The following is a 16,247-nucleotide window of genomic DNA, read 5'->3' on the forward strand; positions in this document are numbered from 1 at the left end:
GGATAAAAAATTATTAGAAAAGCTTAAAATTGTTCATCAAACATTCAATCATCACAAATAAACTTTAGATTTTTTTTCTCATCAATTTATGTACAACATGGTCCAAAATTTACAATACAAAACAGAAGGTGATGAAAATGACACAATTTTGTATAAGGATTTTTGTAATTTGTATATTGAACGCGAAATGAGATACATCTGATCTCAATAAAGAAGAAATTTGTTCATGCAAGTTATGTAATGCAATTACATTTATATAAATTTAGTTCATTACACAAAAAAGCATGTAAATAAAAGTATATGTAATTATCACAACCAGCATGATAATTATAACAAAATGCATTTTTTTGGTCAAATGTAGGTCTGATTTGTCTTGAACACATTCAACAGCACCATTGAATTAGATAATAAATGCCTAAATAAAGCACGAGCTTTCCAGCAAAAACAGAATCGGATGATCTTAATTTTTTGTGAACTAGACATTACTTCTCCCTTTTTCTGAGTAAATTGTTATTCATTTATTAATTAACTATCGCATATACTAGTGTATAAGCCGGCCCTCTCACTTCAGGACCATCAAAACTGCAATGAATTGAAAACCAGCGTATAAGCTGATCCCCTAAAATCAGTGCAATTTAGAGCGAAAAAAATCTTATATTTTCATGCAATAAAAGTTACAATGATTCAAACTTTCTAATCCACTTCTTCTGATTCTCCAAGCTCTACATTAAAAGTGAATGCAATGTGGCATCTTCACTGTCGTCTTCAACTCTGCTGTCATTGTCACTTTCAAAGAGGATGTGGTCTTCAGTTCCATCCATCGCAAACTAATACAACACTTTTAAAATAATTTGATGATTGGTGGAAATAGAATTCCATGCCTCATGAACCCACTGGCACACTAGGCCAATGTCAGGTTTCTTTAAGGCACTGCTTTCTGTTGTTTCTTTTTCTTCAGAACTCATTCATTCAGCCCATAAATTCCTTAAATAATCTTCAAAAGGCTTTAATGCTCACATCTAAAGGCTGTAAGTTCACTGGGTATCAAAGAGAACAACGTTTTCGGTTTTTTTTTTTTGCTATGGCTTTAACATCATTGGTTCTGTGGGTTTTGTGTGAACATAGCTACAAAAACCACTCTACTGATTAGTAATGCCATCTATAGTCTAATGAACATCGCAGATCTTCAAGATAGTTGTGCGGAGGACATGTAGCTATGTGATTTGATCAAGTGGGGGGGGGAGGGGGGGGTAGATATTTTCTCCTAAAAAATTTAGATGTGTAAGCTTACCCTCTCAAATTAGGGAACAAATTTTTCAACAAAAAAAACAGCTTTTTTATACACGAGTATATATGGTAATTTTTTTATGGATGAAGACAATCTAAGACATTTTTCGAGAATGGCAGTTTCTTTCTAATAAATATTTTTGAATAGGAATGAGAACGATTCTAATAAACTTTGGTATCGAAATTGTTACAGTTGCCATTGAAAAAATGACAGACATTATCAACAACTTTTAAACCTACACAGACATGGAGATTTCTTTTTTTTTTCTTATCAGCAGAACAACATCGACCAATTGAAATTATAAAAAAAAAAGAAACAAACAAACAACAATTTAAAAACCATTTATGGAACTGGTAGCCATACGAATACAACAACAGTATAAGAACAATACTAAAATAATGATTAAATGCAAAGACTGTTATTTTGATCATATCTAGTCATCAACAAAAAAATTACTCGTAGATATATATATAGCTGATGAGAAATTCATTTTCATCTACACAACAAGCCACATTACTCTGTTGTAAGACAAAAACTGCACAGACACCCCAACAGCACGATATACAAAACCATTCAGCTCAAATCGGCATAAACACTGCTGCAAATGCAAAATAGACTTTAAGCAAACTGAATTTTATTTCAAATTTACAAATAAGATTTGTCACTTTTTTACTAATTGTTTTGTAGTTATCCAAAATATACATAGAGACAGTAAGCAATTGTGTAAGGCATGAATCATACTAGCACAGCATAACACGAGAATCACAAATTATTGAAAATATTTTCCATACACATATCAATAAATTCACATTAAGATAGTATATATATATATATATTCCCCTCTTAAAAAAATTAATGGAACATTTAGATACACAACAACATATGTACTGATATATAATAATAGCTGTACATATACAAATATATTTATCTATTGTTATTTTTAGGTATATTTTGTGTATACATATAACAATTATACTCTATACCACAAGCAGACTTCAAATACATTTAAATATTCAACATAAAATAATAAGCTCTAACAAAAATTGTATTGAGATAACAAATTTTGAATTTCATGTCTAATATTACATGATAGAACTTGTAGTTGTAATTACCTATCTGAGGAATTTTTAGTGTTCATTTATTCAGATTTGCTTTATGCAAACTTTTTGGTATGGAGTAACATTTACCAAAATGACTAGTGCAGAGCTCGCTTATTCGCAAAAAAAAAGCAAAACCAAATTATTATTTTTTAACCATCGGGCAATGATGTGTGCTGCCTCTGCTCCCGCTGATGGCTATTTATCTCCTTTTGGAGAAACTTCAAAGTCTCCTGTAAGGTCCTCTTCTCTTCTTCTAGCCTTTGAATTTCATTTTTTGAATCCGAGAGCTGTTTTGCCAAGTTGTTGCCCTCGAGTGAATTCCTAAGATTTCTAAGCTCTTCCCGCAGCATTTCATTTTCAAGTTGAAGATTTGACATTTGGATGAGTTTGGATTTGAGCTGCTCATTGTCTTCCATGAGTCTAGTGAGTGGCTGTTTGAAAATATCACAGCTGAATGAAGAGTTGTCCTCCTCTTTGTCTCCATCTGTTGAAAATTTTTCATTTGTCACACCTACACACTGACAAGTGGTTTCTTTAGCCAATGAGATATCAGTAAGTACGCCACTGATTTCACTCTTAAAAGGGTGGCAGAACAAGTCATTCAAATTTTTCATCGTGTAACCTACAACAGACAAAAGTATCAAAATCAGGCTCTAATTCAGCAGGTACAATCACCATACAACAAAAGCTTACACACACAACTCACTGAACTACAGCAATTAATGACCATAAACTGCAAAAAACTGGAGTTTTATTCATGTTCAATTTTCTTCTAAAAAATTCCAGTTTATATATATCTCATTGATTATATATAAACTGCATGTACAGAATCAATATCTCAAATCTCACAGGAACAAGAAAAAAAAATCAGGATACACAATGGGATCAAAATAACACTATTACGATGCAGGAAAATCTCAATATAATGATACTAATTGGATCAAGAAAAAATGTTGTAGAGGGGATTGCCATTATATCAAGAGCAGTATTATATCATGCACCACCAAATTCCAGCTGTAATTGGCATCTCTTCTAAATTGGAGAGTAACTTTTACAACTAGAAAATGCGCTTACAAGTACAGTGCAACCCCAATATAATGAAATCTGAGTCAAAGAATACCTTGATATAAAAAATGTTTTTTTCTGAAATTCTGATGAAAATAAAGGTTGAACCCCTATTTAACAAATAAAAACTCTCGATATAGTGAATTTTTTTAAACTGTATAACTACTTTTTTTTTCTAATTTCTCGTCACCCAAAACCATAATCTGAAGATTTGACTTCTCAGAATTTGACCTTCAGCTCTTCTTTAAAGACAAACGATAAAAGGGGAAGTAGGAATCTGTTCCTTTCTGAATAAAGGAGGCAATAAAGCCATTTATAGTGTGCATGGGAAGGTTTCAGTGGCCTCTGTCCTTCACACGCTCCCTGAAGCACCACGAGTGCTCAACACTTGATCAGCGCTTCAACTAAACACCCAGTAAAAATTGCATTCAAGAATTAGGATTAATGCTTACTTCAGGCATATATATGCCAATGTTGCCGTAAAGGTGCTCACCATTTTATGATAAGCATAACCAGTGCTCACAACTCGAGAAAAGTTGAAGACCCCCCCCCCCCTGGTGTACACCATAGTTTCCTATACTTTATGTCCAAAATCATCCCCCTTCTTCAATTTTTTTTAATTCTCATTGCCCCCAACTCAAGCCAACCCATTTATAGGATTACATACTAAACCCCAAATCTTCTATCACCTTCCATGGACCATTCCATCACCCTTCCCACAAGGGGTGATATTGCCCACTTTGGGAAACATTGGTGTACACCAACACACTAAAACATTCTAGAGTATTTGTATTTAAATTTCAGTAATGAAATAAAGTTACTTCAAGTTTGTGCTCTGTCTTAGTAAGCAAAGAATGGTGTGTTGTCTGAAGAGAAAGCGTTTTTTTTGTTAGCAGAATGACAATTTCAACAGAATTTGATAAAAATTTTGGAAGTACCAAACAAACTCCTATCAAGCAATTTTGAAATGCATAATGCATAAAATTTTAAAGTTAATCTTTGTCCAGTTGTTTTGTCAGAAATAAGTTGTGACAGCTACCTTAAAGTAGCTTTTAAAAATTTGCAGTTTCGAGTGCACCTGATCAAAATAAGCCCTATTTAACGAATAAAAAAGTGTCTGTTTCTTCTGATTCATTAAATCACGGTTTGACCACATTCATTTGGCACAAAATTGTAATCGATATTTAATTGATTAATAAAATTCAGTCAGATGTTTTTCTACAGAGAAAATAGCAATACCCACACTTCATTAATACTTTCAGTGATCAGGGAGTGTGAAATACTAATGTTACTAGATGCCCCTTAGAAGAACAAAACCTAAAGAGGTGTTTAAAAACATATAATAGCTGATTTTGAGCCAGATATAAAAAAATATCTTTATCATTTTCAAATCTTTAAAAAATATTAATATAGAGTTTATTGCAGTAAAGGATATTGTTGTATCTCAAAGGAGTTTAATATAATTGGCAATTTAAAGAGAATTGACAATTCCAAACATGATTTGAAAAAATATCATTGTGTAGAGCTTTATTGTTGCATAGAATATCATTGTAGCAAGGTTCCTCTGTATGAGCAAGCAATGCAGTTCATTATAACAGACAAAAATGAATTTACCATTCATCAAAGGTAAAACACTAAGAGTGCCATCTTCTGTCCTATCCAGTATGCAACCAGGAAGATTGATCTTCAGAGGTACTGTAGCAGAAATATCTGCTGAAGGATTGCCATCATCCTAAGAAGAGTGTACATACATTTAGGAAAATGAATTTAATATTTTTTTTCTATGAGTAATTCAACTGTCATTTGGTTTTCATGACTAAAACTTAATGAAGTACCCTTCTTTGACAGGGTTAAATTTACCTGAAGCAATATTTGCAGATTTTGCAACACAATTTTAGAAGGCAAAGGTTTTGCTATGATTTCATCCTCAAAAAATTCTACAAGACTCGCAACACTACTCATAAACATCTGAATGTTGTAGTTTTGAGCAACGACCCACAAGAATCCTGGGTCTTCATTAAGTTTGGTAATCGTCTCTGAAGACAATATATCTTTCTTGTAAAGTCTCAGGTTAAGTTCGGAGCTGCTTTTTGAATCATTCCTACATTTTGGCCTCCAACCTCGAGACCCTGCAAGTAAATGGAGAACATAATTTTATTCACTGATCTACTGAATTATCTATAGATATCCAGACTTGATGTAATAACAACATTTACGAAGGTTTTAACAACTGGCTGTTGCAAACATGAATTTTTGGAAAAAGAGAAAATTCAACTGCCTTTGTGGGGAATCTAACCCACGTCATTTGGTAAATGGCGAATTATGCATCAGGTGGCAGCATCAGCATTTGTGAGCATGGCAGAGTCAGGTCCAGCCGTTCATGTATGGTCCCGTTCAGTGCACACGAGCTCCAAGGAAAGATTGAGAGATTCAGTGCCTTTGCAGTCCAGTGGTCTAAGCGTTCCCGGAAAGTGAAAGGATGTGGGTTTGATTCCTCGCAAAGGCAGTAAAATTTTCTCTTTTTCTAAAAATTCATCTTTGCAACAGCCAGTTGTTAAAACCTTCATATGGTAGTGAAGAGTGACATCTTTGCATAACAACATTTGTTTAAGGAAAAAAAAAGAAACCAATAAAGTAAGAACATTTAAATACTTTTCACATCAAATTAAATTTCACAAAATTGATTTTACAGAAAGGAAAAGATTAGAAAGGAATTGATTTTTCAGAGGAAAAAATTCACAAACAGACTGACTGGATGAAAAATTGTGTTGAAAATTTTCCCAAGAAATCGCTGCTTCTTCTTTGACTTCAATATCATTACATTTCACTATGACACAAGATGACAACTGAGACTGCACAACTACTCCAACTTGGTTCACTGCAAACAGCACAACAGAAACCTGAAACATTTTTTTTTAAAGAAAAGAAGAAATTTAACAATAATGATGCTATCATGTTTTGATGAACACAAGTCATAAAATATGGTTTCATTTTTGAGAGGATTTATAAACATTTGAGAAGTTCCAAATTGTTCAACATCGTTGAAATAACACAACATTTAATATTTAATAACAGAATTAATTTAATATTGAAAGCATCATAAGCCACAGGAAAAGTGATGTTTTGGGGGGCCCCCACTCAGCTGGAAGTATCTGCCTATCCCAATTTACGATATATACTTTTATATATATAATTTTAACATGGTTAATTCAAATTTTGGATAATTCAAACATTCTTTATGAAATTCCTCTTGACTTTATCTAATTCAATGTTAATATTTCTTGTTTAACTTGTTAATTCAAATTTTTTTAGAACATTTTGGATAATTCAAAGTTTGAGGGGGAAAAAAATCATAATTTTAGTATGAGCAAATGTAGACAGTTGGGGAAAATCCAGAAGTAGTCAAACGTTGCTTCTCTAGACCAATTTGTTTGATCTTCATTGTCAAGGGTTATTGGCTGAAGACCAATTTGTTAAACAGTAAATCTTTAGAAATAAAAGTTAAAATACATTCTGATATTTCTGAATTTAGGCATACAGCGTGTGCTTGAACAGCCATGCTAACATTTCTGTCCACAGATATGTGTAAGGAATTGTTAGGCAATCCCTAAAGGTAAACCCAGGTTTTATGACAACTTGTAATAAAAACTAGCACTCCTTCCTTTTAAAATGGTACCCTCTGTATATCGGAATTCAATTCCCCCTTTGCACTAAATTTATTGCCAAGCAATCCTTTTAAAAAAATATATTAGATTGTGATGATGATCGGACGTCAGCAAAAGCCCCCATGATCTACTTTCGTAAAGAGATTATCTGTGCTTAATTGATCTATCAAAAGGTTTCGGATGACCAGTGAGTGATTTTGGAAACAACTGTCCGTATAGAAAAAAGTAGGTGTTAATTTGTTAATTTTTATGGGTTTTTTTTTGATAATTTAAACTGTTCAGCCAGAATGCATCAAAATGGTGCATCACTTGATATGAATTGCTTTATTAATATGCGTTGTTCAACCTCTGGAAATATTTCTTCACAACAGTTTCTTACAAATTCTAATGAAAATAGATTTCCCCAATACCATACAACAATTTGCAAAATTTGCTAAACAGTTATGTAACTCATGATCAGTAACTGTTTCCATAATGTCGGGCTTTGAGCATGGTCAAGAAATAGTAAAATGATGCCAATTCCAGATGTAATGAAAGAAAAGAACGTGTTGTCATAATTTTTTAAATTTTATTTTTGTTGTACTATTAAAAAATTGGTGGTTAGTGACCATCTTACCTTAGTGATGATGATTCTGAAATCGGGGGAAAGAGGGAAAAATAAATGAAAAGACAAGGCAAATAATGATGAGGCCGGATTAAAAACAAAGTGTTTATTTAAAGAATAAGTTTGGTGGGGGGGGGGGAGGGAAGTACAACAAGTGCTTACCCATCTCATATATATTTACTCAACTGTAGACTCACAAATATAATGTTTCTTAATTTTTACACTTCAAAATTAATTTCATCTAGATCTATGCTCTGCTGATTATGTTAATGAACTAAAAAATAAAAAAAAATATGTGCACAAAAATTTAAAAAAAGAAATGTTTTGAAGTACTTCAAAATGCATTAAATAAGGTAGCTTGCAAGACCCAAGATCTGATGTTTTGTTCATTGTGGCAAGTCCACTGATGGCGTAGTTTGAACCATGATTTTTCTGGAGCATACAGCGAGAAGGGGACATCTGCGTGTATGAGTGGTCACTTGTCATGGGGGTATCATTCATACAGTCAAATGTCATGGAGAACACGCACTTGTTGAGTGCATTGTCTTTCTGTGATTGTGTTGAGTAGCTGGCTTGAGCCATGGATAATTTAATGAATTACTGATTTTCTGTATTTTAAAATTACTTGAAACAAATTAAGTATATAAAAAAATGACACACACACACACACAGAGCACCCCCCCCCCCCCCAAAAGAAGGAGAACCTCTCTCTTCCATGAGCTCACATCATGGAGTGTCCTTTTTCTCGATGCTAAGCCAAACTCGACGCTTCGCACCTCAGCAATTTCAGACAGGTTCTTCTCCCCAAGCTAGGTATATGACTAACCTTTTATGTATTGAAGGTCAGTCTCACCCAGTTTGCACCAGTGCACACAATTGTTTTTGGTACAGTCAGGTATTGGTTTTTTGCCAGCTGTTGGCGTGGCCAGCTCATGGTGCCAGTTTGTCTGCCTCACTATTCTTTTCCAAATGTAGAACTGAATTTTGAAAAATAATAGTCTAATGCTAAAAATAGTTCAGGTCTTTGTTGGTGGAAGAATTGCAAACACTTGGTCTGGGGGGGGGGGATATATCTGTTCATCCTTGTAAAGTTTGGTCCCACTTTGAATGGGGAAGAGCAAAATAAAAATAATTTCATGCCGTTATGGCATGATACCAGAATAGTGGAATAATGTAGCAGCTAAGATCAATTATTAATCCTATGTGAATATTGATGATCAAATTGCAATTTGTAGTTAGTTTACCGATCTGGAATAAATTAATTGGGTAATTCAACCCTTGAGCTTCTAATTAGACAAATTTGACTGTATTACAAGGCTCATGCATTAAGACAGCCCTGCTTCATAACCATGTTATACATGAATGATGATAAAAATCTTAACCAAGTTTTAACAAATAATTATTATCAGCTTAGTGCTTTTGCCAGCAACAAGCTAAAGATGCTGCTAAATCAAGAAGATGATTATATGAAGCTAATGAAAGTAATGTGTGGCAACAACATATATTCAGATCATTTGAAGATTTTAAATACATGGGTCATACAGAAATGATTAACACAATCCCATTGCAAACAAACTCAGCATGACAGCAAAACACAGAAAAATGGAAAATGAATGTTTAAGGAGACCAATTATTCTTTGTTCTTTGTGTCGCTATCATTGCAAGCAGAGACTAAAAAATGGAAGGTGATTATCATGGCCAGCGATGCACAGTGTGGTTTTTGTGGAGAGGGGTGGGAGGGGGGGGGGGTTGAGAGGTGATGTCCATCATCATATGGTGTCAGTGAGCTAAAAGAAAGCACCGTCACGGCAAACTTGTGTTCAGCTGGTTGGGAAGGTCAACAGTGGGCAATAAAGTGCAGCCAAAGATATGAGCACAGGGGACCTTCAACATCGTGTACAGTAGCAAATGTGGATGCAGTGTCAAATTTGATTACAAATTACAGTGAACAGGTGCATAACATTTTATGAGTGGACTAACATTTCATCCCTCAGTCAAGGCATCTTCAACCCATTGCTTGCAAGCACCACAGTGCTCTCTGAAGTTCCCAGAGTGTTTGATACTCGTGTATGATTTTGTGCTTGCGAGCACCCGATCAATGTCATAAGTAAACACCTTGTACGAATTGCATTAAAGAACATGCATGAAATCATCCTGATTTCATGCATGGGCATGTCAAACTTGGTGTAAGGGTGCTCTTCTTTCGATGATGGGTGCGGGCAGTGCTCGTGACTAGAAAAAGGTTGAAAACCTTTCCCTTAGACTATGCCTTTGTTGGACAAAAGGAAGGATGCTGTGCAAGGTCAATGACTGCAATGTGATGGAGAATTGCAGGCTATTGTCCATAGATGATGGCCCCAATGCACCCATGTAATGTTTCCTCACACAGCCATTCGAAAACTCCCAGCTCACTGGCAGAAGTGTATAGACGTGAATGGGAAGCATGTATAATTAATGTACTGTTCAGTTTTTTGAATAAAATATTTTTCACCCTGAGACTACATTTATGTCAATCATTTCTATGCAACCTTAATGTTTTAAATTAAGTTGAAAACTAGATAACATTGAAAGCTAAAAATTCGTACCTAAATTTTGAATATTTATAAGACTCACCATTTCTTTTTTCTTTTCACTATTCAAAGTATAATTACTGAATGTATCTTCTTTGGCTTCCACAGCGACATCAACTGGAGCAGTTTGAGGATGTTGGAAAAATTCATCCTCCAGAGCACCATCTTGGTTTACAAATACAAACTGATCTAAATCATATGAGGCATCACTCTTTAATGAAAGCGTATCTTCTTCTTGAAATGCAGCAGATTCGCCATCTAGTGAGTGAAAATCACTTTTAGCAAAAGCAGAGTCTATGCTAGCTACCAATGAAGAAAAGCCACGCTTCACAGCTGATGTGCCAGAATGAAAGTTTTTTTGTATGTCTGTGGTGAAATCAATAGAAGTCTGATTTGGCAACAATGGAGATGTTGGAGACTGAGAATTACTTGAATGACACAGTAGAGAATCGCTGCGAGATTTCGGCACAGAGCCCTCTGCGCAGCATTCACCTAGCATGCTGGCACAAGACTTGTCAAAAATTCTTCCTTGCTTAGCAGTTTGCTTGTTCTCTCCATTAATTTCACCAACAGATAAAGAACTCTGCGACTGGACTATTTTCGACTTTGGTTTGATGGGAGGTAAGTCACTGTTACTCGAACCATCTTCTTGCAAAGATGCCAGGTCAGCAGAATCTGAAGTAGCAGAAAGTTGATTCAGATTTCTCAGAACTAAAGCTACCTCTATTCTGGCAAAATATGTGCACATGCATACCGAAGAGATCGGTTTATCTTTTATTATCGCAGCAGTGTCTAATGTCAGGTTTTCCATCATATCGGTGATCATATCTGAAGCTCTCATCACAAATAAATATTGAAAATGCGTAAGCTGAATATTGAGCAAAGAATGGATATGCATTAAAACATAAATATCTGTTTCATCTTCTCTTCCCTTTTTGGCATTTACTACAGCTCTACCCTCAGAAACTGAAGGCAAAGGATCACAGTTAATGTTTTGGCAAGAGTTTAGGCCAGGCAATGACATTCTGCTCTCAACAGCAGTATCATTGTCTGCAGTATTCTGCTGGCAGCTTAAAATGGTTGGGGTGTCTACTGCGCGATATAGCCATAAAGTGAGTAACAAAGGATCAATGAATGACTGCAGCCTTGTGTGGCCAGATTCACAGACAGTGAATTCAGCCCATAATGGATCAAAGTGAATGCTCCATATATCAGTAGATTCACCAATAACTCCTTTGGGTGTTGAGGCAGCACTTACTGACGAAGCACTTTCACTATCCTTGTCTGTAGAAAAACGAATTATATAAGAATTATTAAGAATGAATTTTCAAGATTGCACAATATGGCATATACTCTTATGCTTATATTATGAAGACCCTTCCTTTTCCTTATACAGATACAAATTTAACGCCACAACAGGCAAATTGCCCAACGAGGTGGCTGACTTAAGAACATCATGGATCCCCGAGCCATTTTTTGGAGGCCCTACCTACTACTGCTACCCCACACATGCACCCCCCCGCGGAACCCCCAACGAATCGGTACATGCGGGAATGTGCGTGTAGTTTAACCTGACGTGAAGTTTTTTTGTTTCTCTGTAATGCTTGTTATGTGTAGTGCTGCCATCTGCCACCAGTTTTTCTAACTATGATTGAAGTGTTATGAGTGAATGATTTGTCGTTGTAGGACTGTTGCTCTCTGTGGCGAGACTTTTTAACGGGGAGATCGGCTCGCATTTGCGCCTTGAAGTTGGGAACCACAGAAAACCAACTTCAGCCGACCACCACTGTGGGGTTCGAACCCGGATCCTCGCATCGCGAGTCCGTCACTATAACCACTCGACTACCGCAGCAGCAGATCATAACTCATATATATATGCATATGAAGCCTTTCATGTCTGATTCTAAACTGTCAAGGAAAGAAGCATGCTTCAATAAAAAATTTCATTAACTAGTTAAAAAATTAGTTTCCATCTCCTAATTATCATATGCATAATTTATATCAAAATGAAGTTCAAATATTTGTATTTTAGAATAAAGTAAGGATCTTGATGATAAAGTTATAAGAGTATACAGTAAAAACATTTCTGGTAATCAAAGAATATATGTACAGTCGAATCCTGTTATAACGAACTCCAAGAGACAGGAGAAATAACTTCGTTATAAAGGAATTCTAGGTCTTTACATTGTTTCTATGGAAACTTATCTGGGGGATTAGAAAAGTGTTCACTAAAATGAGATTAACGAGATTTTCGCTATAACGGTATTCGTTAAAACGGGAGTGAGCTTAAAAAGTGAGCTTGGAAAAAGAAAAACTCTCTTACCAAGTAAGTGTTGTAAGAAGACTTCAGAAATCGGTTTTTTATCATCTTTTTCCCATGGAAACTGTCCAGTATCTGACAGGACATTGCTTGAGCTTAAGACTTCCAGGCACTCATGGAGGTGTGGTAAAGACGCATGATCACCAACTCTACAATTTGTCGCAATAATTCTTGAAGCTTGAAATTGCAAGGTTTTGGGTCTGTCTGGCTGTGAAGGAGATTGCTGATCTGAAGGAATAACTACCTAAAGGAACACAGTGAATAACATACAACTTTGATGCAAGTGTTCAATAGTAGTTCTCATACAGTATTACACTTTTCAAGAATATAATAACATAAATCTGTAAATTTATCTAAATTAAGTTGAATCACTGTGCTAATGAAATATATTCAAGACAAAATATGCAATGCTTGATTAGGTGCAAATGTCTGACTTTTACTGCAGTCCAAGAAAAAGTTACATAATGAAAAATGAGTTGATGCCAAAGCTAGATACGGCTCTCAAAAAGAATATAGTTTTTTAGCTGCAGAAAAAACTAATGTAATCAGAGAAACACAAATGAATAGTTCCCCCAAAAGTGCTAATACAAATATCACAGTCTTGGAAAAAATTTAGAGATGAAAAATATAAGTTATACAGTGAAACCTCACTACAACGATACTCGATATAATGATAAATCTCCTCTAGAATGATATTTTTTCTTGGTCAGCAGAGTATCGGTACATTAAGTTTCACTGTAAAAGAATTTTACAATTCCATTTTCATACCATACAAGTTCTTAAACAATTTTTTTTTTCAATTTTCATCAGAAACAAAATATTAACCAGAATTATTTAATGTCACAAACACTTTACCTGAGGCATAAGAGCCTCAAATCTTATGCTAACTTGAGATGGAGTTTCAGGAGTAAAAGTTTTCATGGACATCTGTAAATAGAAAAAATATACATATTTTATCTCCCTACCTGTTCACACAAATATGTGCAGATTAAACCACAAAATATAAGCAAGCAAAATACTTTAAACTTTAATCAAGTTTATTCAAATTTTATTCATTTTCCATGTCATAGTGGCAAGCTATTCACAAAAACATGATATAGCTGCAATGGATCAATTTTTATTGGCCCATTTGGATCAAATTGAAACAAAAATTAAAATAATAAATAGTATGCAGAGCACACATAAAATGACATTAATACATTGCAAACCAAAAATTTCCTCAGTTTCTTATAGATTTCACACACATTTAAGAAATTGAAATTACATTAGCATTTAAAAAATATTATAATACAACTAATTTTGAATACTTTGTCTCATATATGAAGTGCAATGAATTTCAATTACTTGAACTTGAATTTGCACACATTTATTACAAAATAAATATTTTTCACTTCTGAACAAAATTATGTGCTAAACTCACCAGACATTTCTGTAGATTGAGATAGAAAGCATTCATCCATAATATTGTAGGTGTATCCAGATATAACTTTAGAGGACCTAAGTATATTGATAAATGGGGAGCTGGCACTGAAATATAAAACATGAAATTCCTCATATATGGGTAGGAAAATAAATTAGTTTCATCAAGATTCAAAACACAATAAATATTCTTCGGTGTGGCTCTTTTTAAAAATACCTGAAGCTGCATGAAAAACAAAGTTTTTGAATAGTGAGTTGTCTTGTAAAATAAATAATCAAAATGAGCTTTTCATTTCAGAGTGTTCAAACATAGCTATTATATATTACTAATACAGCAAATTTTTATTGGACTATATACTGTAACCCAATTCCTGTACATCAAGTACAATTAACAATTCATTCCAAACTAAGACATAAGTCAAATACTTTCACTGATAATAACTTCAGGAAAAAGGAGAAAAGAATGGAGGTAAATCTGAAAAATTTTTATACTCTTTTTTTAAAAAAATCTATTCATCTTTTTGATGTGACTCTGAGAGGTAAACATTTCCATTCTAAGAGTGCAACCCCTAGCACCCTCTAAGTGGCATTGACAAACCAAAATATTTTATACAATTGATTTCTGAATGAAACATTTTTCCCTATATCCTTTACTTTACACTTGCTGAAAATCGGAAGGCAACCAACTTCTTTAAGAAAGATATGGCATTTTATAGAGGCTCAGTGATCAGTGATGGATTAATGTAATTTTGCAGGTGGGGGTAGTTGATTGAAAGATGTAACAAACTGGGGTGGCCTGGGGTATTCCATATCCCCAGGCCACCCCAGTTTGTTACATCTTCCAATCAACTACCAAGCATTCACCCATAATATTGTAGGTGTATCCAGATATAACTTTAGAGGACCTAAGTATATTGATAAATAAGGAGCTGGCACTGAAATATAAAACATGAAATTCTGGAATACTCCCAGAGAATATATAATTTTATTTTTTGTTCTTGGGAGAGGGAGGTCACATCCAAATTTCAGGAATAATGGTATCTCTTACCGTGAGACAGCAACACCATATTTAATGTATATATGCATACATATGTGAAAAATCAAGAAAATTCATTAGTATAATTTAACAAAAAAAATTATTTAATTTTTAAACCAATTGTGGTCAGACTGTGTATAAGTTCGTTTCATCAATAACTGAACTAAATGAAAACATATTTTGTTAAATATCTCACAGAAAAAAAAATCCTAATAAAAAAAACTCAAATGGCAAATCATATAATCATATTTTAAATCAATTTTTTTTAAAATTTAACAGCTCATGAAGAGAAAATAGCAGTGAAACCTATTTGATCAAAAAAATAAAAGTTACAGACTGTTATGAAAAATATATAACTCACTGCCTTTCTTTACTGTGGTCAAATGATAGATAACAAACCAAAAAAAAGGGTCAATGTGTGTGTGTGGATAAAACTGCAACAAGGAATAATCAGACATCATGCTGCAATTAATTTGCTATGAACAATGATTTTATTTTTTTTAAAGTGGCGGAAGAAAAGAAATTTGTTATGCTGCAATATATATATCATACAGACTTACCAGGAAAATCGAGATCCCCAGGAAGATAATACATTGTATGTTCCAAGTGGATAGTCTTGATATCAGATGGTAAATTAGCATTTTTGTTATAGATAAGGAACTTCTCTATAGGAGCTTTTCTTGACGCATTAGATGTAGAAACTTTGTAGGCAACTATATTCTCAAGCCTCAAAAGGAAAGAGCTTGACATTAAATAACGATAATTTTGCTGCATTGAAAGCTTACGACTAGATGGAGATTTCTTAGATGTATCTGAAGTTCCTGTTTCAGATGTTGTGCTTGTTGTGCTAGCTTTCCTTGTTAGGGGCTGCTTGTCATCAGGACTCGTAGGAAAACCTGATGTTGCCTATAAAAGGGAAAAATAAGTTCATATAAAAACCTGGAAATAATGTTATAATATAATCTTTTTGTATATATAAAATCAATAAAAAAACTATTATTGAATAATGGCATTCTCCCTGGGAATACCCATGTTTTTCTGGCATGCCAGGAAATTTTATATCTTCAATATCTGAGAATCTTAAGAATAAATTAATTGGCTAATTTGAACCTGGTCTGCTGTTTTTGGTTTTACAAAGCATGTTTAGATAGTTTGAACTTCTTTTTTTTTGGTTTTGCTA

The 16,247-nt window shown here is 34.1% G+C and overlaps 1 protein-coding gene across 1 annotated transcript in view; it reads right to left on the bottom strand.

The window, feature by feature from the left end:
• Window positions 1-1,078: 1,078 nt before the first annotated feature.
• The window catches only part of LOC149063880 (bridge-like lipid transfer protein family member 3B), a 33,479-nt gene continuing 18,310 nt past the window's right edge, over window positions 1,079-16,247 (bottom strand). The window contains exons 11-19 of the mRNA XM_089254594.1: window positions 15,628-15,973; window positions 14,033-14,139; window positions 13,468-13,539; window positions 12,616-12,856; window positions 10,336-11,576; window positions 6,206-6,353; window positions 5,314-5,582; window positions 5,068-5,185; window positions 1,079-3,010 (exon numbers count right to left, since the gene is read on the bottom strand). Coding sequence (XP_089110720.1) covers window positions 2,538-3,010; window positions 5,068-5,185; window positions 5,314-5,582; window positions 6,206-6,353; window positions 10,336-11,576; window positions 12,616-12,856; window positions 13,468-13,539; window positions 14,033-14,139; window positions 15,628-15,973 — 3,015 coding nt within the window. The 3' untranslated portion in view covers window positions 1,079-2,537. The remainder of the gene's footprint in view (window positions 3,011-5,067; window positions 5,186-5,313; window positions 5,583-6,205; window positions 6,354-10,335; window positions 11,577-12,615; window positions 12,857-13,467; window positions 13,540-14,032; window positions 14,140-15,627; window positions 15,974-16,247) is intronic.

Source organism: Pholcus phalangioides, unplaced genomic scaffold (genome assembly GCF_987345545.1).
Source record: "Pholcus phalangioides strain wild (caught in Gottingen) unplaced genomic scaffold, Ppha-v1.0 ptg000042l_1, whole genome shotgun sequence".
In the NCBI taxonomy this organism is placed as follows: Eukaryota; Metazoa; Arthropoda; class Arachnida; order Araneae; family Pholcidae; genus Pholcus; species Pholcus phalangioides.